General features: G+C 37.3%; 1 protein-coding gene across 1 annotated transcript; it reads left to right on the forward strand.

Moving 5' to 3' along the window:
- On the forward strand, positions 1–14,681 carry BOLL (boule homolog, RNA binding protein). The gene is made up of 11 exons (XM_050976922.1): positions 1–18; positions 2,062–2,202; positions 5,103–5,194; positions 7,359–7,413; positions 7,851–7,917; positions 10,425–10,472; positions 10,509–10,615; positions 11,142–11,213; positions 11,891–11,938; positions 12,993–13,118; positions 14,586–14,681. Exons 1-11 carry the CDS (start codon positions 1–3, stop codon positions 14,679–14,681), a joined length of 870 nt encoding a protein of 289 aa, XP_050832879.1.
- Positions 14,682–18,703: the final 4,022 nt, after the last annotated feature.

An 18,703-nucleotide genomic window follows, 5' to 3' on the forward strand; every position in this document is an offset into this window, starting at 1 on the left:
ATGGATCCCGAGGGCGCGGTGAGGAGCCCGGCGGCGCCGCGGGGCCGGGCAGCCGCCCCGGAGGGCGGGAGGGCGGGCGGGCAGCGGGGCCGTCCCGCTGGGGCGCCCCGGCTCGCGCCCGCCCGCGCGGGGCCGCCATTTTGTCTGTGGCGGCCTCAGGCTGTGGAGAAGCCGCTTGCGGCCCCGGGTGTGCGGGACACGGTGCCGGGGCAACGGGGTCTGGCTCGGACCTTCGAGCACACGGACTCTGGAAAGTAGAGGTGTTTAGGGACATAAGTGCGCTTAGTCACCAGGCCTTCGTGGAGTTAGGTGGTCTGACTGGGGGTGTGTTCAGTGTAAAATGAATATTGTGGTTCTGCTAACGAACAGTTGCCATACGCACTAAGTAATCGATAAAAAGATTGATGAATTTATATATCCATATTATTTGGAGAAATTGATAAAAAGGGAGTTTCCAAAACAGTAGAAACAAATATTTAGGCAAGTGATGTGCTGATGACACGTATTTGGTTTGTTTAATGCTGTTTTCTTATTGCCACACTGATGATGAAGAGGTGGTTATCGCAATTCAAATTTTAATATGTGATACTTTAAACTCACTGGGATTTACAGTATTTCCTACTGTGAGTTCATAAGTGGTGTGTTTAATTCCTCATTTCTTCCGTTGGGGTATTTGCATTTGTGGCTTATTTTAATGTATTGGCTCTTACAATTTGTACCGAGAAAATTTGGGCTCTTTAAGGTAAGAAATACATTTTGCCTGTGCTGTCAGCTGTTTATTGTTATAGTTTAATCCAGAAGTTTTCGTGCTGAACACAGTTGCCAGATGATTATACATTGGAGTTTGGTGAGAGAGATGGAGACTGTAACCTGTTATGTCCCTCAGGAGATTTTTGCTGCAAAAACAAATCCTCTTGGGGACTGTAGTGACTGTGTTGGGTCCTTGCCTGCTAGAGATGGGGTTTGTTCAGGTTAGTACTCTAGAGTAGTATTCCCAGTCGGAGAGGTGCATACTGGATTCTCTTGAACAGATCAGGTTAACAGCCTCAGGTTTTCCTCTGCCCCAAGTGTGTGTGTTTTAGTACATTCAGAAAGGACTTGTGTCTTCTCTAAAACTGAAACTGCATGAACTAAACTGGATTTATTGTCTTTAGGATATTCATAATAATAGCATTAACCCATTACTTAGAATTAGTAGAAGCAACTCTTAGGTGGCTAAAGAAGTATTAAATAATCCTGTTGGAGAAGTAAGTGACAATACTCTGTGGCTGCTTCCCAGCTATCATCTTCACAGTTAGGATTGACTTTGTAAGGCAGTATTATTTTGTTTTGAAAAGAGTTTACAGTTAAATTGTTTCACGGTTCACAAGTGTAAGCTCCCCGGATCTTAAAACATCAGGCAGGCTTCACCTGATAATGGTTTCCATGACATCCCATTGTGTTATGCTCTTTTAATGGGGCAAGAGCAATCTGGTTGTTCTTCTGCAGAGGGAATTTCTGTTCAGACCACTGTGTTGTGTTTGTAGGCCAAGAGGGTGTTGAATTAAAATACCAGTCTTCAAAATCTGTTCTCATCCAGTGTGTGGAGCTTGCTGATTTCCTGTGGTGGAATTACGGGTGCTCAGCACTTGGAAAATTAATCAGAGGCTGTTGCAGAGAACAGAGTTGCGTAGATGTTTGTGAGAGCACAGATGGAGTTTAAAACGTCCATTCTATATAGGTTGAAAATAAGAGCTTCTAGTAGAGAGAAGATATGTTGTATAATAGAATTCATAACCTGAAATTTATGCAGGGTGCTTTGCAAATTGAACCAAGATTGGTGTCCTGTTTGGAAGTAATTAACGTTGGACTTCAGACCATATTGTATTCACCAAGTTACTGAACTGATTAAGATTGAGCTTTGTTTAAACACTGAGCTACATTCTGAATAAAAATACATGGTTAATGTTCAGCATCTGCTGTGCCTTCTGAAAAATCCTGTATGTATTGTTTGTTGAGAGTTGTTCCATTTAGTGATAAATAGCGAGTAAGATTTTGAAAATGTTTTCTTTCAATCAGCAGGCCACTGATCAGATGCAAACAGAATCTTTACCTTCATGTCCCAACACTGTGTCACCGGTGAGGTTAAATAATCTGATCGGTTCTCCAAGGTTTGGAACAGTTACACCAAATCGTGTCTTTGTTGGAGGAATTGATTTTAAGGTATTCTTCCCTCTTTTTGCTGCTAAATTATAGTTTATAACAGTATAAAAATCAACAGGGAAAAAAGAGAGACGGAGTCGTGTGTATTTGTTTTGTTGGTAAGTCCTCTTCACTTTAATAACCAAACCTACAGCAGAGAATAAAGCTTTCACCCTTGATTTCCATTACTGTCCTACAAAGTTGACTCTGTACACCTAGCTGCTAGAAGCTTTTGACACACCACTTCTCCAGAGTTTTCTTTTTTCAAAGAAAATTGCTTTGTCATCAGCAGAGCCAATGGAAGAAAAACATGTAGAACATTTTGTTTATGTATACCACTTAGTGTAATTTAATGAACTGTCACAATGTTTCATATGGCCAGTGGAGCAAACCTCAGTGGCTTTTGTTCCTCTTACACTTCTGGTTCACACAAACAATCACAGTGTGGGTATATTCCTCTCCATAGTAATTTTCTTAAAGGCAAGAGTTTGTTTTTAAAAGAAGTATGTAAGCTTCTCTGGGTAATTTGCAGTATTGATCTTAATTCCTAGAATTCTCATGCCTTTGTGTGTTCCCTAAAATCTTTAAGTAGCAGTGAACTTTGGGCCACTCTTACTTTGTTCAGTTGCTTTAAACATTTGTGATAAGCTTAAGTTTAAGGTTTTTTGTCTCTTCCCACTTTAGATAAATAATTAAGCCATTGACTTTTGCATAATGTGCTTGGCTTGCTCATCTGTTGCTTTGTTCCCACCAAGAGTATTTTCTGTGCATTAATCATCCTAGGCTGAGACCTTCTGAGTACTGACACATTTGAAGAGGAACAAGAATTGACAATTCACTCAGACTTTTTGCATAACAAGTGCAAAAAATTCCAGAATCTTCTATTTTATTTGGCAGAGATAATTCAAATAGAGGTGTTCATATTCTGAGATGTACAGGACCTTCAGTACATTTAGACTTCATTAAGTGGCACAGTAGTTTTTTGCACCAATAGTAAGCAAATTTCTGGAGCTATAAAAAGACCTCTCTTGCTCTCTTCTGTCTTCACTGCAATTTCAAAGGTTAAAATAATTTTCTGTCTAACATCAACATTTTTATTATCATACTTACTGTTCTTTTTGAAGGGTCTCTTGACTTGTTTCAGTTGCTGATACTTCAAATTTATTATGAAATTGTATTTTCAACAGCAGTGTAAGCATGTTTGTAATAAAGAGGATGGAATTTTTTTGCAGAGGGGTGAGGAAATAGAAGGGATGAAACCTCTCTAGCCATTTTAGTTTCTCTTCCATTTGATATGATTCTTTATATCAACTACAGCCTTAAATTTCTGATTTAATCCTCATAGGGTTTATATGTCAGTCTTGAATTGCTTTCTATTGGCAATCTCATGGCAAAAAATATTGGGGTTTTGGGGCTGTTTTTAAGCCAAAGGTCTACTTCAAGTCACTTGGAGTGATGCAAAAGTTGTTGACTTTATTTTTGTGGTAAAGGGAGAGAGTTAATCAACAAAAACTTACTTGCTTTCTAACAATCTCTTTTATGATTTTTTTATCATTTTGTCTATCACCATGGCAGTGTTTCCTGTTTGCAAGAGGAAACACCTGGTCTCTCAAATTTAGAGAAACAATTCAGCAAGGGAAGTTAGAGTTGGGAACATTTTCATCTTGGTCTGAAGAGCTCTTTCTTTAGTGGTGCAGGCCATGTGTCCCTGACAAAGGCTAATGCTAAGCCTTTACTCTCTAAAGATTCTGACAAGTGCCTTTGTATTATCATAAGCAGGAAAAGGCAAGTCCTGAATGTGTTTCTTATAAGTTTCTAAACATTTTGTTGCACAGATGCTTGCAGATTTCACTGTGCATCTTAGAACAGCATTTCCTTCTTATCAATGCACTGCTCTGCACATAAACCTTTGTCTTTCCAAATTCATAGTTCTGTCTAGCAAGCCCTTATGTCCCTGGGTAATACTTTGAGCACCAGTCAATTTCAGACTTGGATGAGACACATAAACCTTTGATGTAGTGGCAAGGATTCCCCAAATTGTGTACAAACAATCAAAGTCATTAGGTTAGAAGTAAAACAGTACTTGGTATACTTGAAGTTAAGGGGGAGTATAGATGAATGGTGTCTGCATATAACTATGCTTCTCCCAGTGTTAGGTGTGGCATTACCTAAGGGCTACATAGACCAAAACTTAAAACTCAAAAGTGATGCTTACTGCATCATGTGTGATATGTGCTTACATGGTAAAAAAATGTTCATAGAAGGCAGAGGAGTGTTCACAAAGCTTAGGTGAGTCTTTATGTTAGAAAGTTGTCTTATTCCCTGCATACTTGGAAGGGGGCAGTTCCTTCCAAGTTGACTTGGACCACTCTCCATTGAAATAACATTTTCTTTCTTACAGTGGGGAGTTCGAATAGTGTGCCTGTATGTATTTGCAGACTCTCATGTTAAAGCCACTTCAGAAAGAGGGATCATGGTATAGTCAAGGGATTTGACCACTAAATCACTGTGCTTTAGGGGGATTTATGTGACCTGTATGCTCTGTTGTGCTGCAGTTGAAAGTATGGCAGTGATTCTTTTTGTACTGTGAACTGCTCTAGCATGTAATTAACAGAGAATAAAATTCAGATCTAGTACACCTGCTTCATTGATCTTAAATGTAAAAGGACAGTTGTTACATAAATCTACTAATGAGAAGTTTCTAGAATTACTGTTGAATAATTAATGCAGCAGTTAAATGGGCCCTGTGGCTCATAATTACTCATTCTTCTGTCTTCATATGCAGGGTTATAATTAGTTTGTAGCAAACTTCATCCAAAGTACATCCATTAATAGTCTTTAGGTAAACATTGAACTAATTAATTGAATAACTATGCAAACCAACTTTTCCTTTTTTTCCCCCTCTTGATTTACTGTACTAGACTAATGAAAATGACCTGAAGAAGTTTTTTGCTCAGTATGGCAGTGTGACAGAAGTGAAGATAATAAATGACAGAGCTGGAGTATCAAAGGGGTTGGTATAGTAGAATAAGTGTATTGTGGAAATTGAAAAGAACAGAAAGCTGACCATAGTAAATTTAATTGATTTTTATAGCTCATAATATTTTATCACTGATGTTTCAGTTAATCCATGTGTGCAAAAATGTGTTCTTGCCCTTAAATTTCTGTATAAATTGTCTCCAATTCACATTATTAAAACCCTGAGTCATGTTATAAGATGAAGTTGTGTGTAGCTAGGACAGAATCAATAGTTTCCATTTTTTCAGGTTTTCTTAGTGACTATTACTTAATTAGATTATCCTAGCAAGGTTATTTAGTTGTTAAATATATTTCTATTACTGAAAGCCCATATGGAAAGGAGCCTGAAGTGGAGGAAGAGCTGAGATACACCTGATTGTGCTGAAGTGTGTGGCAATAACAGATTTTTGTGAGAGATTTTTGGAACAGCAGCATAGGGGACAAATCTGATATTAAATCATTATTACTTAAAATGGAGACTGAGACTGGAAGTCACCAGTAGGAGAAATGACAAAGAACAAATACAGAGAAAGGTTAAAATTGCATGGTAAAATTATTGCTGTAACCCAAAGGATGGTGATGTCAGTAAGGTGGGGAAGTGCACTGCCAGAGAAGGGAGGAAAGAGGGCTGAAGCAAAAAGGAATGTGCATGAGAGTTCACCTCTAAAGCTCTCTCCTGAGGAGTAAGGACAGTTTAATGCTGTCAGAGATTAACATGTATCAGCAAGTTATGTGCTGAGCTGCAGCTCCTAGCACAGAGAGTACACTTATGTGTGACTTCAGAGACTTGGTCCCAGATCTGTCACCAAGCCTCTTGCCCTTTCAGTAAATTCCAAGAAGTATCTGAGAATTGCAGTATGTGTGTCCATATAGCCCATAATAATTATGCACTTGTGATTACCAAAGTATGTCTCACAGCAGAAATGTTGAAAATAATTACTTTCCATGCTGTTGGGATTTCTGTTGAGCTCCAAGCTCAGGCTGTTACTTTTGCTAGACAAGTGGTTTTAATAACATATGAGTTTGTGATTATATCTATTAGTTTATTGTCCAGACAGCCTACAGAATAGAGTCTGTGTAGGTAAGGTCCCAAGCAGGAGAATACTTTGTCTTCTTTGAACTTGGAAATGTTTCCAGTTTAGAGAAGCCAATACAAGAAAAGACCACAAATTTGAAAATGCAGCTGGTCAGGTTTATTGAAGTTCTGTATTAAAATTAGCATATGAATGCTCACAAAGAATGATAACCTTGTATTGCAAAATCTGATCTGCTGGCAGGAGGGGCAGAAAATTGTACCTTCTGTAACCTGGCCCTGAGAAATGAGCCATGGTCCTGACAAACCCTATGCACAGAAATACACATTTCATACTTCAGAGATTTCAAAAATATTTGAAATTTAGGAAGTCAGATTTATTGGAGGGATAGCAAAGTTTTTTGGGTTTCCTTATGTATGTGTTGTATACATTCAGATACATACTTTGCACTGGCAGTGCCACCAGGATTACTCTGGGAATGAATTGAAGGGCTTTGGAAAAGCAGGAGTTCTGAGTGGGAAGCCTGTTTGATGTATTGGAGCAGTTAAAAGATGTATGGTAAAAGACACACTGTGTCGTAAAGTATGAGAATTGCTTCATCCTGGGTCTCCACAGAACTCTTTTTAATGCTAATCCTGTTAAGAATTACAGGAGAATTCACAGATAGTGGCTGCACCACTGCTGTTTCTGAGAACTCAGTTTAAAATAGTGCATTGTGCTTGTGGCAGTGGGGAGCATTCACAGTTGCTGCTGAAGTAGGTGGGAGCTGTACTGTGAATTACACTATAATATTACCTTTCAAAAAATCCCAAGTGTCTCATCTCTGGTCACCTCAACAAGTGAGAGGTTTCGATCAAAATCTTTGTTTAATGGCAATCTAGGAATTTAAGACCTAGGCTGAGTAACAAGAACAGCTGGTCATTCCTAGTAATATATTGCCGCGTACTTGAATGTAATTTAAAAGGTGCTAAGAATGCAGTTGTTAATTCAATCTTTACTTCTAGGGTTGTTTTTTTACCCATTGATTTACCTTTTAATGTGTCACTTGTAGTGTACATCATGTAAGTATGTCCTGTGTTTGTAAATACACACTTTAGAGGCTTAGCTCCTGTCATTTTTGTTTAGGTATGGCTTTGTTACATTTGAAACCCAAGAAGAGGCACAGAAGATTTTACAAGATGTAAGTGACAGTCCCCATTGTGTTTGTCTCCTAAATGAATTCATTAATTTCGTATTAGGCCTGAGTATTCTGGTTCTCTGTTTGCCAAGTTGCATTTGAAGATAAGTTTGGTCTGATAGTTAAAATGGTTTAAAGAGATCTAATGTAAGATTTTTCTTATATGAAATTCTGATCATCCTCTGATTTATTTTTTTTTCTTTTGTCCTACTCTTCTGTTTTGAGTAATGTCCCCAGAACTTCCTTTTATGTTGCAGTCTACTGACTATGTGTTAGCATTAAAAACAGACCTTGAGGAGTTTCACCAGGTTCCAGACACATATCCTAGGATCAGGTTTCAACATAACTGCTCAATGTGTCTAGCCTAATAATTTATTTTTCACTTCTCAGATACCTAGATCTGTGTAGAAAATAATAATGTCTTATTTCTTTAATTCTAGGCTAAAAAACTCAACTATAAGGATAAGAAATTGAATATTGGACCAGCAATAAGAAAACAAGTGCGGAGTCCTAATGCTCGTATGTATTTTTATTTGCATTTGTGTATTGTCTATATGAATATAAGTTTTTAACCAAGATGTACCTGGTCTTGCACTGCATTAATGCTGTGTGTGTCATGTGCTCAGAATGCTTTGCAGTGGAACCAAATGCATGCAAGTGGAAATGTTGAAACAAATAGATTTATGGTGTCTTGGTTCTTTTATCTCTCAATGTGTTGTTTCTTTTACTTTATTGGAGAGAGTTACCTATCTAGGAACAAACTGAATGGAAATTCAAGTTTCCTGGCAGAATCTTAAATCTAAACATTCAGTGTGTCCTCACAGGTTCTACAGGATAAAGCAGGCTCTGCTGGTTAGTGGCATTGTTATTCATAGATTATTTTATGTTATTAAAACCCATTAGGATTGTTGTATCTTGCTTTCTTTGATAGAAACCATAAGGAAAGGGGGGTTGCAGTCCCCACTCTCTTCTTGAGCTGTTTGTTCTAAGATATTCAATGGATACTGAAAATGTAGTCTATAAATCACCAACTTTTAAGATGAGACCTGTCAGTTGTCATTAGTAAGGGCTGTGTCTCAGAAATGCAAAGTAGATTTCTTTTGTAAGTGCAGCAGGCAATGAAGTGTACTTTGGGACTTTGCTGCAGTATTTGTCCTGTGGTACCTTTTGGAACAGTTAGGAAAAACCCATCCTTTTGCTTATCTTCATTCTGAGGCCAGAATTCAGAAGAGTGTTGATTTAATTCTGAAGCTTTCTTTAGTTTGTCATGCTCTGTCAGAAGTGGTTCTCGTGTACACTGCTGCTGTTGGTGCAGACACACTTGCTGAAGTCAGGAAGTTTGCCTCCTCCCCTCCTTGTGCCCAAGTATGCCCTTTTCCCTTCTGTAAGTGTATGGGTTATTATTTGCCCCGGGGCAATGGAATACTTGTTCCAACTGTATAGTTTCTTTGCTCTAGAAATTATTCAGTATGATCTGTGCTCTGCTATCATCATGAGATTGTGGGCCATTTTCTTGCTTTGCTTTGTTTCACTTTCCATCTTTGACTTGTATTTTCTCAGTTGTGTTGCCTGACTTGTGGGAGTTCCTTCCTCAGACACTTGTAATGAATGTGTAAATTGATAGAAAAGGGGCATATCTCTGTGTTTTAATTGAGACATGAGGCAACAGAGGGGTAAACCAAAAAATCTTTTAAAAAAAGCTTTTCAAAGAAAGCTTCTGCATTCTTTTGAGATCTTTATTTGTAGACCTGTTCAACTACCTGTTGTCTCTCATGCCTAGGATAGATCTATGGTATAAGATCATATTGCCATCCAGACTCTTCCTAGGGCCTGGTTTCAGTATGTCTGCTCTCATGCTCAGTGTATCTGTCACCAGGATGCAGCTCATGTTGGGCTCATGAGGCCAGAACACCTGTACTTACAATGTCACTGTAGAGCTGTGGGGTCCATTGTATTACTCAGAATTAGAGAGCTGGACAATTAACTGCTGTCCTCTGTAGCCCACATATATAGTGCTTGTCTATAAGCACTATAGTGTGCACTACAAGTAGTGTGCACTACTTGTTTCATTCAGTAAAGCAAAATTATTTTTAGCTCTTCTGTCCTAGGATCATTTGGGGTGAGAGCTTTAAGCATAATTGGGAGAGCCGCTTGGTTTGCTTTTGCCCAGCATCAAAATGTATTTTTTCATCAATGAATTTTCTGCCTTTGATGAGGAAGATTTCCTTTTTCTTTGCCAGAGACTTATTCAACAGTGGCAGAAAGTTTGTGCAGTTACTTGTGCAATTACTTGGTAGCTAATGGGCAGGATTGTTGGCCATGGGATTGTGTTGATCCCCTCATCTGAGATACCAGTAAGTGCTATTCTAGATTGCTTACTGGAGCTAAAACAGCCTTTAGTTTTCCTAAGGTGTGCTTGACATTATCCTAACAAACATCTTAGCCTGTCTATGGATAATCTATCAGCCGTGTTGTATCCAGGTGTCTTAATGCTTTTCTAGGAATTAGTCAAACTCTTCCTATCTGTAAAAGCTCTTGAATCCCTGTGTGACCCTTTTTGGTCATCCACTGAGCATTCTGGTGATCTCTGCAGTGTTCTGTCTGTTCATAAAATGGCACTTTACCTTTGCAAGGCAAGATGAAAAACTAAAACTTACTTAGTGATGTTGTTTACGTTGTGTTCTTCCTGATTTTTTTTCTGTACTATGTTACTATTTTGTGATTTCAGCTTCAGCTACAGAATTAATTTTCCCTTTTTTTTTCTCCAGAAATCTCCTCATATTATGAGTTGTGTTTAATTATTTGTATGGATGTCATCTACTGCAGCCTTTCCCATCTAGCTCTGGAGACATCCTGTGGCCATCTGCTTTCATGATTGTGTTTGAGAGGGAATTGAGATGGCTTTAGACAAACTGCTCCATGTTCTTTCCTTTGAATATTTTCTTTCTGTGAAGATCAAAACTGATCTTCTCTTTTTTTCATGGTGTACACATGTGAAAAAAGTTATTTACAAGTAAGTTTTCAAATATTTATTCCAGGTTCTGCTGTGACACCACAAGCTGGTACAATGTATGCAACTACTGCTGTATCACCAGAAGCTGGTACAATGTACTTGACCACTTCGAGTGGATATCCTTATGTTTACCATAATGGAGTAGCTTATTTTCATACATCTGAAGTCTCTCCTGTTCAGCAGCCATGGCCAGTAAGGAATTTATTTTGGTATTTATGCTTTTCTATGGACTAGGATAGCTGCAGTGTTTTCAAGTCCCTTCTGCTTCATTTTCTTTGGCTATGCCTTGTGCTAGATGTTTAAATGGCTTCCTTATGTTAGACTTTATTTTGTGTTACTTGGTTGGTTTTATTTAAAGAACACTTCAGTTTATTTTGCTTTTACAGAGCACTTTTCCTTTGGTGTGACCAATTGAACAGGACTGTTCATAATCAATCTGGGCCTTGCCCCAGGAATAAGTTTTACTATCTCTAGATAGTGATGGCCTAGTGCTTTCTCGGAAGGTGTGAGTATGCCAGAGATTTTTGTTTGATCTAACATAAGCTGGTAGAGACACTGGATTTGAAGCAAACAGTTTGGGTGTAGGTTAAAATTTTGTCAATCATTTTCAAAAGGGAGAGGGGGGTTTCAGTATCATACTACTCCAAAGCTGTGTGTAACAGGAGTGACAATTTATGAAATTGCTGCATTAAGATTTGTAACTTCTTTTCTTTTGAAGTCTCGCTCTGTTTCCAGTTCACCTGTGATGGTTGCTCCACCTGTTTATCAGTCTCCTACGTACCATTATCAGGTATCTGTTTGAAAATGATTTTCAGACCATCACTAATCCTCCAGCCATGCAGTACTATTTGCAGCACTGTCCCAGGTCTGTTTATTCTGAGGAAATAGTTCATAATAGTAGTAGTGTGAAACATATTTTAACTTCATTGAAGACTTTTCAGTAGAATACAATTTATTTTGCTTATGTAACTACATGAAAATTTACAAAATTACATTTTCATGAGTATTGCAGGACGACTGCCTTATCATCTAAGCCAGACTCCTGCTCAGAGTAGGGCTGGTTAGATCAGGTTTCTTGGGTACTTGGCCAGTTGGGTTTTAAGGAGCTTCAATGATGAAGATTGCACACAACATTTTTGGAGAGCCTTTTCCTATACTTTACCCTTCTCATCATAAAGGATCTTTCCCTTAAAGCTACGTTCTTTAGTGGTCCAGCTTGGGTCCATTGATTCATGTGCTCTGAGCACCTCTGTTGAGAACCTGACTTAAGTGTTTTTGAAGTTTATGAAATGGTCAAGTTGGAGGTGGAGTGGAAATAGATAAAACCATGTTCCTGAGTAATTTGGGGGTTAATGAAAATCATATTTCCTCTTTTTAGTTAAGAATTAATTACAGATTTGAAAATAGAAGTATTCTGCGTGTATTTGTTCTTCACCACATTAGTGACAGCTTCTTGTTCAATTTTAGGCACCAACACAGTGTCTTTCAAGTCAGTGGCAGTGGTCTGTTCCACAGGTAAATACAGTTCATAGTTGCAGCATTTTAACATTACTTTTCTCCTAGTTTGAAGGTATGCTGTGCTTATCTAAGAGTGAGATTTCCCACTACTCACAACTTAGTTGAAATTAGTATTAATTGCTGTGTTTTAGTAACGTATTTACAACATTTACTGCTACAATGGAAGGCATAAAATAACATCTGTTGAAACATTAAATATAAGTCTGATGTAGAGAAAACATCTTCCCCTCCCCTTCCATTCAGCAAAATAGTTATATCAAATTACCTAACAAATTCTTTAGAAGCAGGTAAAAACTACCAAATTTCACCTGATTAAAGAAATAGATATTAACTTAGCAATTAACTGATAACTGTGACATTTCATAGGGGTAGAGTTGTCAGGAGCACGTGGACACACATTGGGTGAAATTAGACCCAAGCCCTTGAAGAAGATATTGTTAACTTAGTCATTTTGGGGGGAGAGTTTATCTGTTTTGTGAAAGAGCAGCTTAATATGGAAATCTGGACACTTGAGGAACTTCAGGAGTTTGAACCTGAAGGGGGGACCAAGTCCCTTAAGCTTGAGCTGTTACAATGCAGCTTTGTTACTTTAATAGCAGCCAGCCTTGTCCATTTATGGTCTGTTCTACTCTAATAGATCAATCTACTGCTTTGAAATCAGGGTGCTGAATTACAGAGATACTCTAGTTATTTTAAAACAAAAAACTTGTTTTGCTAGTGTAACCGTGTTGCAAGGGAAAATTTAACTCTGGTAAGTTTCTGTGATTTTGGATTAAATGAATTTCACAAGTTTTAGGATTTTGCAATGCTCTTCAAAGTGTAAATCAAATCTGAAAACCATGTAAAATTAAAGGACTTTTTTTTCTTGTACTACCTGGCTTTCTGTCTACTTCCCTCTCACTTAGTTTCTTTAGGTTATCAAAGATTACTTTGACACTTTATTTTAGAGCTTTATCTTTTGTTTATATGTAGCAGAAAGACTGTAAAATAAGCTCTTCTCTTTATCCTGCTTAAATTATAAAATTTATTAGAATAATGTGTTTTATTTCAGTCTCCTACCTCTTCACCTCCACTCCTGTATCTGCAACCATCTGAAGTCTTTTATCAGCCGATAGGAATTAACCAGGAAGGTGGATGTATATCTCCACCTCTCCTAATGGAAGCTGCAGTTCCTGAGGTATTATAAAAAACTGTAAAAAAGTGTACTGAAAATTGAAGTGCTTATTTGTGATGGAAAAATAACATCTTTTGTTTTAAGCACTAGCTGTTAGAGCAGTGATGTCAACTGTTCTGGTACTTATGTTGATGTTAAATAATTTCAGGTGTCCTCAAGTTAGAACTTCCCTTCCTGTCTAGGAGAATGCTTTGATTCTGAAATATTTTAGAGAGCCACAAATGTATTGGAGACAGCAATATAAGGAGTTGTCAGTTGGTTTTGTTTGCAAGTAATGTTTAAATAAAAGGGGAGTTCATTCTTTGGAATGTTGCCTTGAATATCCCTGAACCACAATAGTTTTCTAAAGTAATTATTCTGTGAGTAGCAACTTGTTTCTAAATATTCTGATGATCTGAATTAATTAAGAGTGATTTATTGTACTTTTAAAAACTTCTTAAGCATTAGAAATGTTACTGATATAGAATCAAAAAACTGTGAACAAAAAAAAACTTAATCATTCCATCAATCTCTTCATGATTGGATATTAAAAATTATAGTAGCTGGCTACAGGAAAAACTGAATTACACACATTTTCACTTTGGTATTAATTGGTGCTTCCCAAATATTCATTCCTCATGAACAGGGAGGCCAAAACAGATGTTAAATTAGGACATCTAATGATTAATACTAGTAATCAAGTATGGTTCCAAAAGTAAATGGGTATTTTATTCCTACAAGGGATATTCCAAAACTGGTCTTTCAGACATCTGAAGTGGAAAATTTTGACATTCTGAAGTAATTTAATTTCCCTACAAAGATACTGAATAATACAAGGCTTGGGTTATGGGGATTTTTCTTCCTTTCTGAAGATGTGTAAATCTTGGTATATATTTTACAATCATAATATTATTAACAGTACTATTTTATCTTTACTATTTCATGATTTTGATAGAAAGGTATACAGAGATCTGAAATCCATGAGCACTAAGAAAGTAGTTGAAACTCTTTAAGGAATATTTGGATATAATGTGCTCTTGGTTTACAGGTAGACAGTGTGTTCATGTTAAACAAAGCAGTGTGTCAAACTTCAGAAGAATGGTGTAAAATTCCAAGAATATTACTTGTATGTAAATATTTTATAGTATAATACTGCTGGGAATTACATTTTCAGTGTGCTCATCTACACATTTAAACACTGTTCCCATTAGAGCTGAGTGAAATTTGTAATAGAGAAGCTGCTACTTCTGTCAAAGAAAGTGGTTTGTGACACTGATGTAAGATAAACTCAGTTTACTAAACTTTGCTAATCCGTGGGGAAAACATAGATTTAAATATTGAAATTGTATTTTTTAAGAAGTCAGTAGTTCAGATAAGCATAGGCCACATTTTGAAGTTTTAAGGGTTCTAAATTCCTATGAAAGGCTTAAAAAACTGAACATTGTGAAAAAAGCTTTTGTGCTAATTTTTTTTGTATTTTTTTAATACCAGCTGTATTCTGATCATGGAGTTCAAACACTACATCACCAGCCCTATGTCCAGAGTCACATAGCCATGCCTGCAGCTGTGAGTATCCAACCAAGATAGTTACAGCAAGCATGGGCAGTATTGCTGTCTTCTTTCTTGAAGCAGTGCCAGTAAGACAAGAGGGGAATGGATGAAAAAAATCTTTTAATCATTAATTGGTACATAAGGAAATGGGAAATGATGGAGAGAAACCGAGTTTTTTCTTCAATTGAAGTTTTGTTACAGAGGGACAAACATGTTACTTATTTTGGAACTATTTAGGGAAGCTAAGAACTGAAAACATGATGAGTTTTTTTAAGACTGAGTTACAAAGTAAACTCTAAATAAGAAACATTCTGAGATAAAATGGTGAACCTTATTCAGTTCTTTAAGATAATGGTTACAAAAATCCTTTTCTTTTTCTGTGTCTTGTCCTCATCTTCATTACTTCAGCCTTAGAAAAGCACCCCATGTTTTGAAGAGATTTTGAAATGCAGAAAATGAATAACTGTCCCAGTCAGTCACCTCTGGGTGTTTTCTTGTGCAGTTCTGATTTAGAAAGGCCATTTGAATACTATTCCATGTCACCTGGTGCAAGCTGTTGAATTTTTTTGGTTTCCATTTAAAGGTGCTCTTGCCTGAATTAATAAGGCTGTTGATGCCATACATGGAATAATGTCAAAAGTGATTTGGCTGATGACAGAGATGTAAAGTTGTCAGTAATTATACTTGATATTACAGCACTTACTCTTCTGTGAAAGGTGCTTACTCAGCTGCAAGTGGAAGACTAAACATGGGTGAATAAAAGTCATGTTATAAGCTCTCTTTTCCACACATTTTAAACTTATTTTAGCTTTAGTGTTTTTCTGGACTATTGTGTAACAATACGTGCTGGATATTTCCAGCAGAGGGGGCTGTAACCCAAGTGTTGTCTTGGAATAAAGTGCCCTCTATTTGCTCATTCTTTCCTGTTTTCTCTGAAGTATTGTTACCTAGAATTAAAACTCTGCTCTGTTCAGCTCTCAAGTAGATTCACAGATAGTTAAACCCTTCCAAAGACTTACTGAATTCTGATAGTTTTATTCATTGCAGGTTGATGCTGAATAGTCTTTGCCTTTTAAGTCTTATTTATTTAGTTAATTTCATTCACTAGTAATTAGTAATTCTAAAATATAACTGTCCCTTTAAAATTTTCACACTGCCTTTTCACAAACCACTTGGAGCTTGAATATGTTTCCCAGGTAATGAATATGGTCAGCTTGTGTTGTGTGTCAGTGTGGCTGAGCTCTCATCAGTGATTGAAAAAGGCAGATGTTGGCAGCACACTGCTTGCTACATGTTAGGCAAGTGGCTGTGGTATTACCACCTGCTCCCCAGCTGCAGGAGGCGACTGCCTGGTGGCTCTAGTCTGCTTAAAATCCCCCAACAAACATGTCTGCTGCTTGAAAACTGCCAAGTAGTGGCAGCAGTAATGACTGTACCTTGGAGGTAATCTGCTCATTGCCTCTGTTGCACTGTGTATTCCCAGTGTAATTCCTGGGCTTTGTCCTAGGAGCTGTAAGCCAGGTGGTAAGAGTGGGATGCTGCAGCTGGTATCCAGATATCTTTGACAGTTGTAGACTTCTTACAGCTTTCAAATGCAGTTCACAGCACATCATTCTCTCTGTTCTACCATCAGTACAAATAGTAGGAGCTATTGAGTTATATCACCAAAATGCTATTTTTTAGCACAAAGTTTTTAATAGTGTTAAATGAACATTAGAAACCAACATATTCCAACTCCCAACTATAAATTATTTTGAGATCCAAACTTGGTATTTAAGATCAAGGTTGAATCAAAATGCCAATGCCCTCTCTGTGTTTGTGCATTTGCTAATGACATTGACTATATTTACTTTAAGCTTAATTCTTTTGGCAATTAATAGCATGTTCTGTTGATGAGCATATGACTTCACATATTCATATCTATACAAATGGAGGCTGCTGGGTGACACATGTTTTTTTAGGAAGTGAGAAGACTTCTCATCTCTACTGGAGGTTTCAGATCATCTCCATATTAAAAGAGGATATAGGAATGTTTGGATGCTTCCAAAGAGTATATGTTAAAATAGTGTCTGGTAGTAAAAGTTACCTGGGCTATAGTAACAGTGGAAACTTTAGTGAGGATTGAAATTTGTGATCTTTGATTTCAGCCCCAGGACAAATACCTGTGAATTAAGTTTTGGTTTTGTTAAGTGTTTATCTGAAGTTCTGAGGCACTGGCCTGGTAAATGTCAGTTGTATATTTTGTGTGTATATGAGGGAGACCCCTGAGGCCTGAGGAGCTGAGCACACAATTGCAGTCTACAGAGTGAGCAAAGTGTAAAAGGTTCTGGCACATGGATTGAGTGGGTGGGTAGGATTTGTTTTATTTCATGCTTTTAGCTTTTTATTTTATTATCTACCTTTTGAGCTGCAGTGTCCCCTTTGGGGTGTAGGCATGGCTCTAGTCTGTTGCAGTTACTGCTTTTCCCATAGTTTGTATCAAGCAGTGTTTTTGGGTGGCATCAACAGTATCAGACAATAAGGTGTAATTTGTGCTATAGTTCATGGATACTTGCATTCAGATCATGGTGGTGCATGATGGCCTTTGCCTTGTGAATGTTCTGTAAATTTAACTGAACATAGCACACTGTTTTTCTCTGCAGGTAAGAGTAATAGGGGAATATTTGTGTTCAGTGTATATAATCCATATAAATATACATGTGCTTGTAAATGTATGTAAATGTTTGTATAGATACACATGCAGGTAGATTTATGTAAATTGTGTCTATCATAACAGTTCTGGTGTAATCATTTGGGGAAAAGTTTAGTTATTTTATACATGTACTGCATGTTATTGTCTGATGTTCCATCTGAAGCAACAAAAATATTGCGTGTTTTCTGTATAGGTAAGTGAAATTGAAAGAGGCTAAGCCTTTTGTTTATAGATATGTTAGTCTAAGAAATATGAATCTAAACTTCTAGGTATATGATTGCCAAGAGACTTGTCACTAGCTGCAGCTAGGTCTGTTACCTCTAAAATGGCTATTTTAAAGTCCACTTGCTAATTTGATGTTAACATGGAAAGGTACAGGAAGCACATGCTTTTTCTCACACTGTTTCATTCTGTGTCCTCTTTACAAACTTCTCTTTTCTTTTCTGTTTGTTTGCTCTTTCTTCAGTTCAGTGGGTTTTTCCTTTTGCTTTCTCTTTGCTTGATGACCCTATGGAGAATTCACTATTAAAGCATTTGGGCCATTCTAGTCTATCTTTACTGATTAATTTTTTTTTTTTTTTTTTTTTTTTTTTTTTTGTGTCCAGTCCTTCCTGTGTGGCTGAGATCCATCATCACCATAACAGCTAGCAGCTGCCAGTTGTGGCATTTGGGGTCAGTTGTTTCATTGCAATGCTTGCTATTTATGAATTAGTGAATAATAAAACATGCTCAGATCTAGCACAGTCTGCAGCATCACTTGCCTGCTTCCTGCAGTTTGATGCTTGCTAATAATTCTTTTCAGAAACCAAACTCTATATAATCAGTGTCATTCATTCCTGGCATGGTAATGTATATGTAAACTCTAGTATTTTAGTTCAACTGCTTGAATTTCATATGGTTTTGGATTGTTTTCCTTCAGCAAAAAAGAAATTTTCTGTACTACCAATGTATGGTTTTTTTGTTACTGAAAACTGTTTTAATTCCCTTTTGACAACTTCCCTTTTTCTTCTCCCTGTTTTTGTGCAATTTAAAGTAGCTTGTGTTTATAGGGCTATACTCTGGTAGGTGCTCAAGCCTGCTTTTACTGTGAAAATGCTGCCTCTTTGTTGCTTATACTTTTTTTTAAATTAGGATTTTGATGAAAGGAGGACTAGAGATTAATGTGTTTTGCGCATCCTAAAATTAGAGTAATTTTCTTACTTGATAGCCTTGAAACAGCTCACTGATTTGTAGCAGGGCCTTGCTGTATGTTAAGATGTGCCCGTATGATTTACCCCTAGCTGTGGCTTTTAAACAAATATTAGAAGCCTGCCAGTGTAAAACTGAGCATAATTTTCTCAGTAGACAAAGAGAATATGTTTGTGTC

The sequence above is a fragment of the Serinus canaria genome, chromosome 7 (assembly GCF_022539315.1).
Source record: "Serinus canaria isolate serCan28SL12 chromosome 7, serCan2020, whole genome shotgun sequence".
NCBI lineage: Eukaryota > Metazoa > Chordata > Aves > Passeriformes > Fringillidae > Serinus > Serinus canaria.

Bases quoted from the DNA above. Each gene is read 5' to 3' on its own strand.
- BOLL (XM_050976922.1), top strand. The intron at 2,203-5,102 runs GTATTCTTCCCT...TTACTGTACTAG, and splicing joins TTGGAGGAATTGATTTTAAG to ACTAATGAAAATGACCTGAA. The intron at 7,918-10,424 runs GTCCTAATGCTC...GTTATTTACAAG, and splicing joins AATAAGAAAACAAGTGCGGA to TAAGTTTTCAAATATTTATT.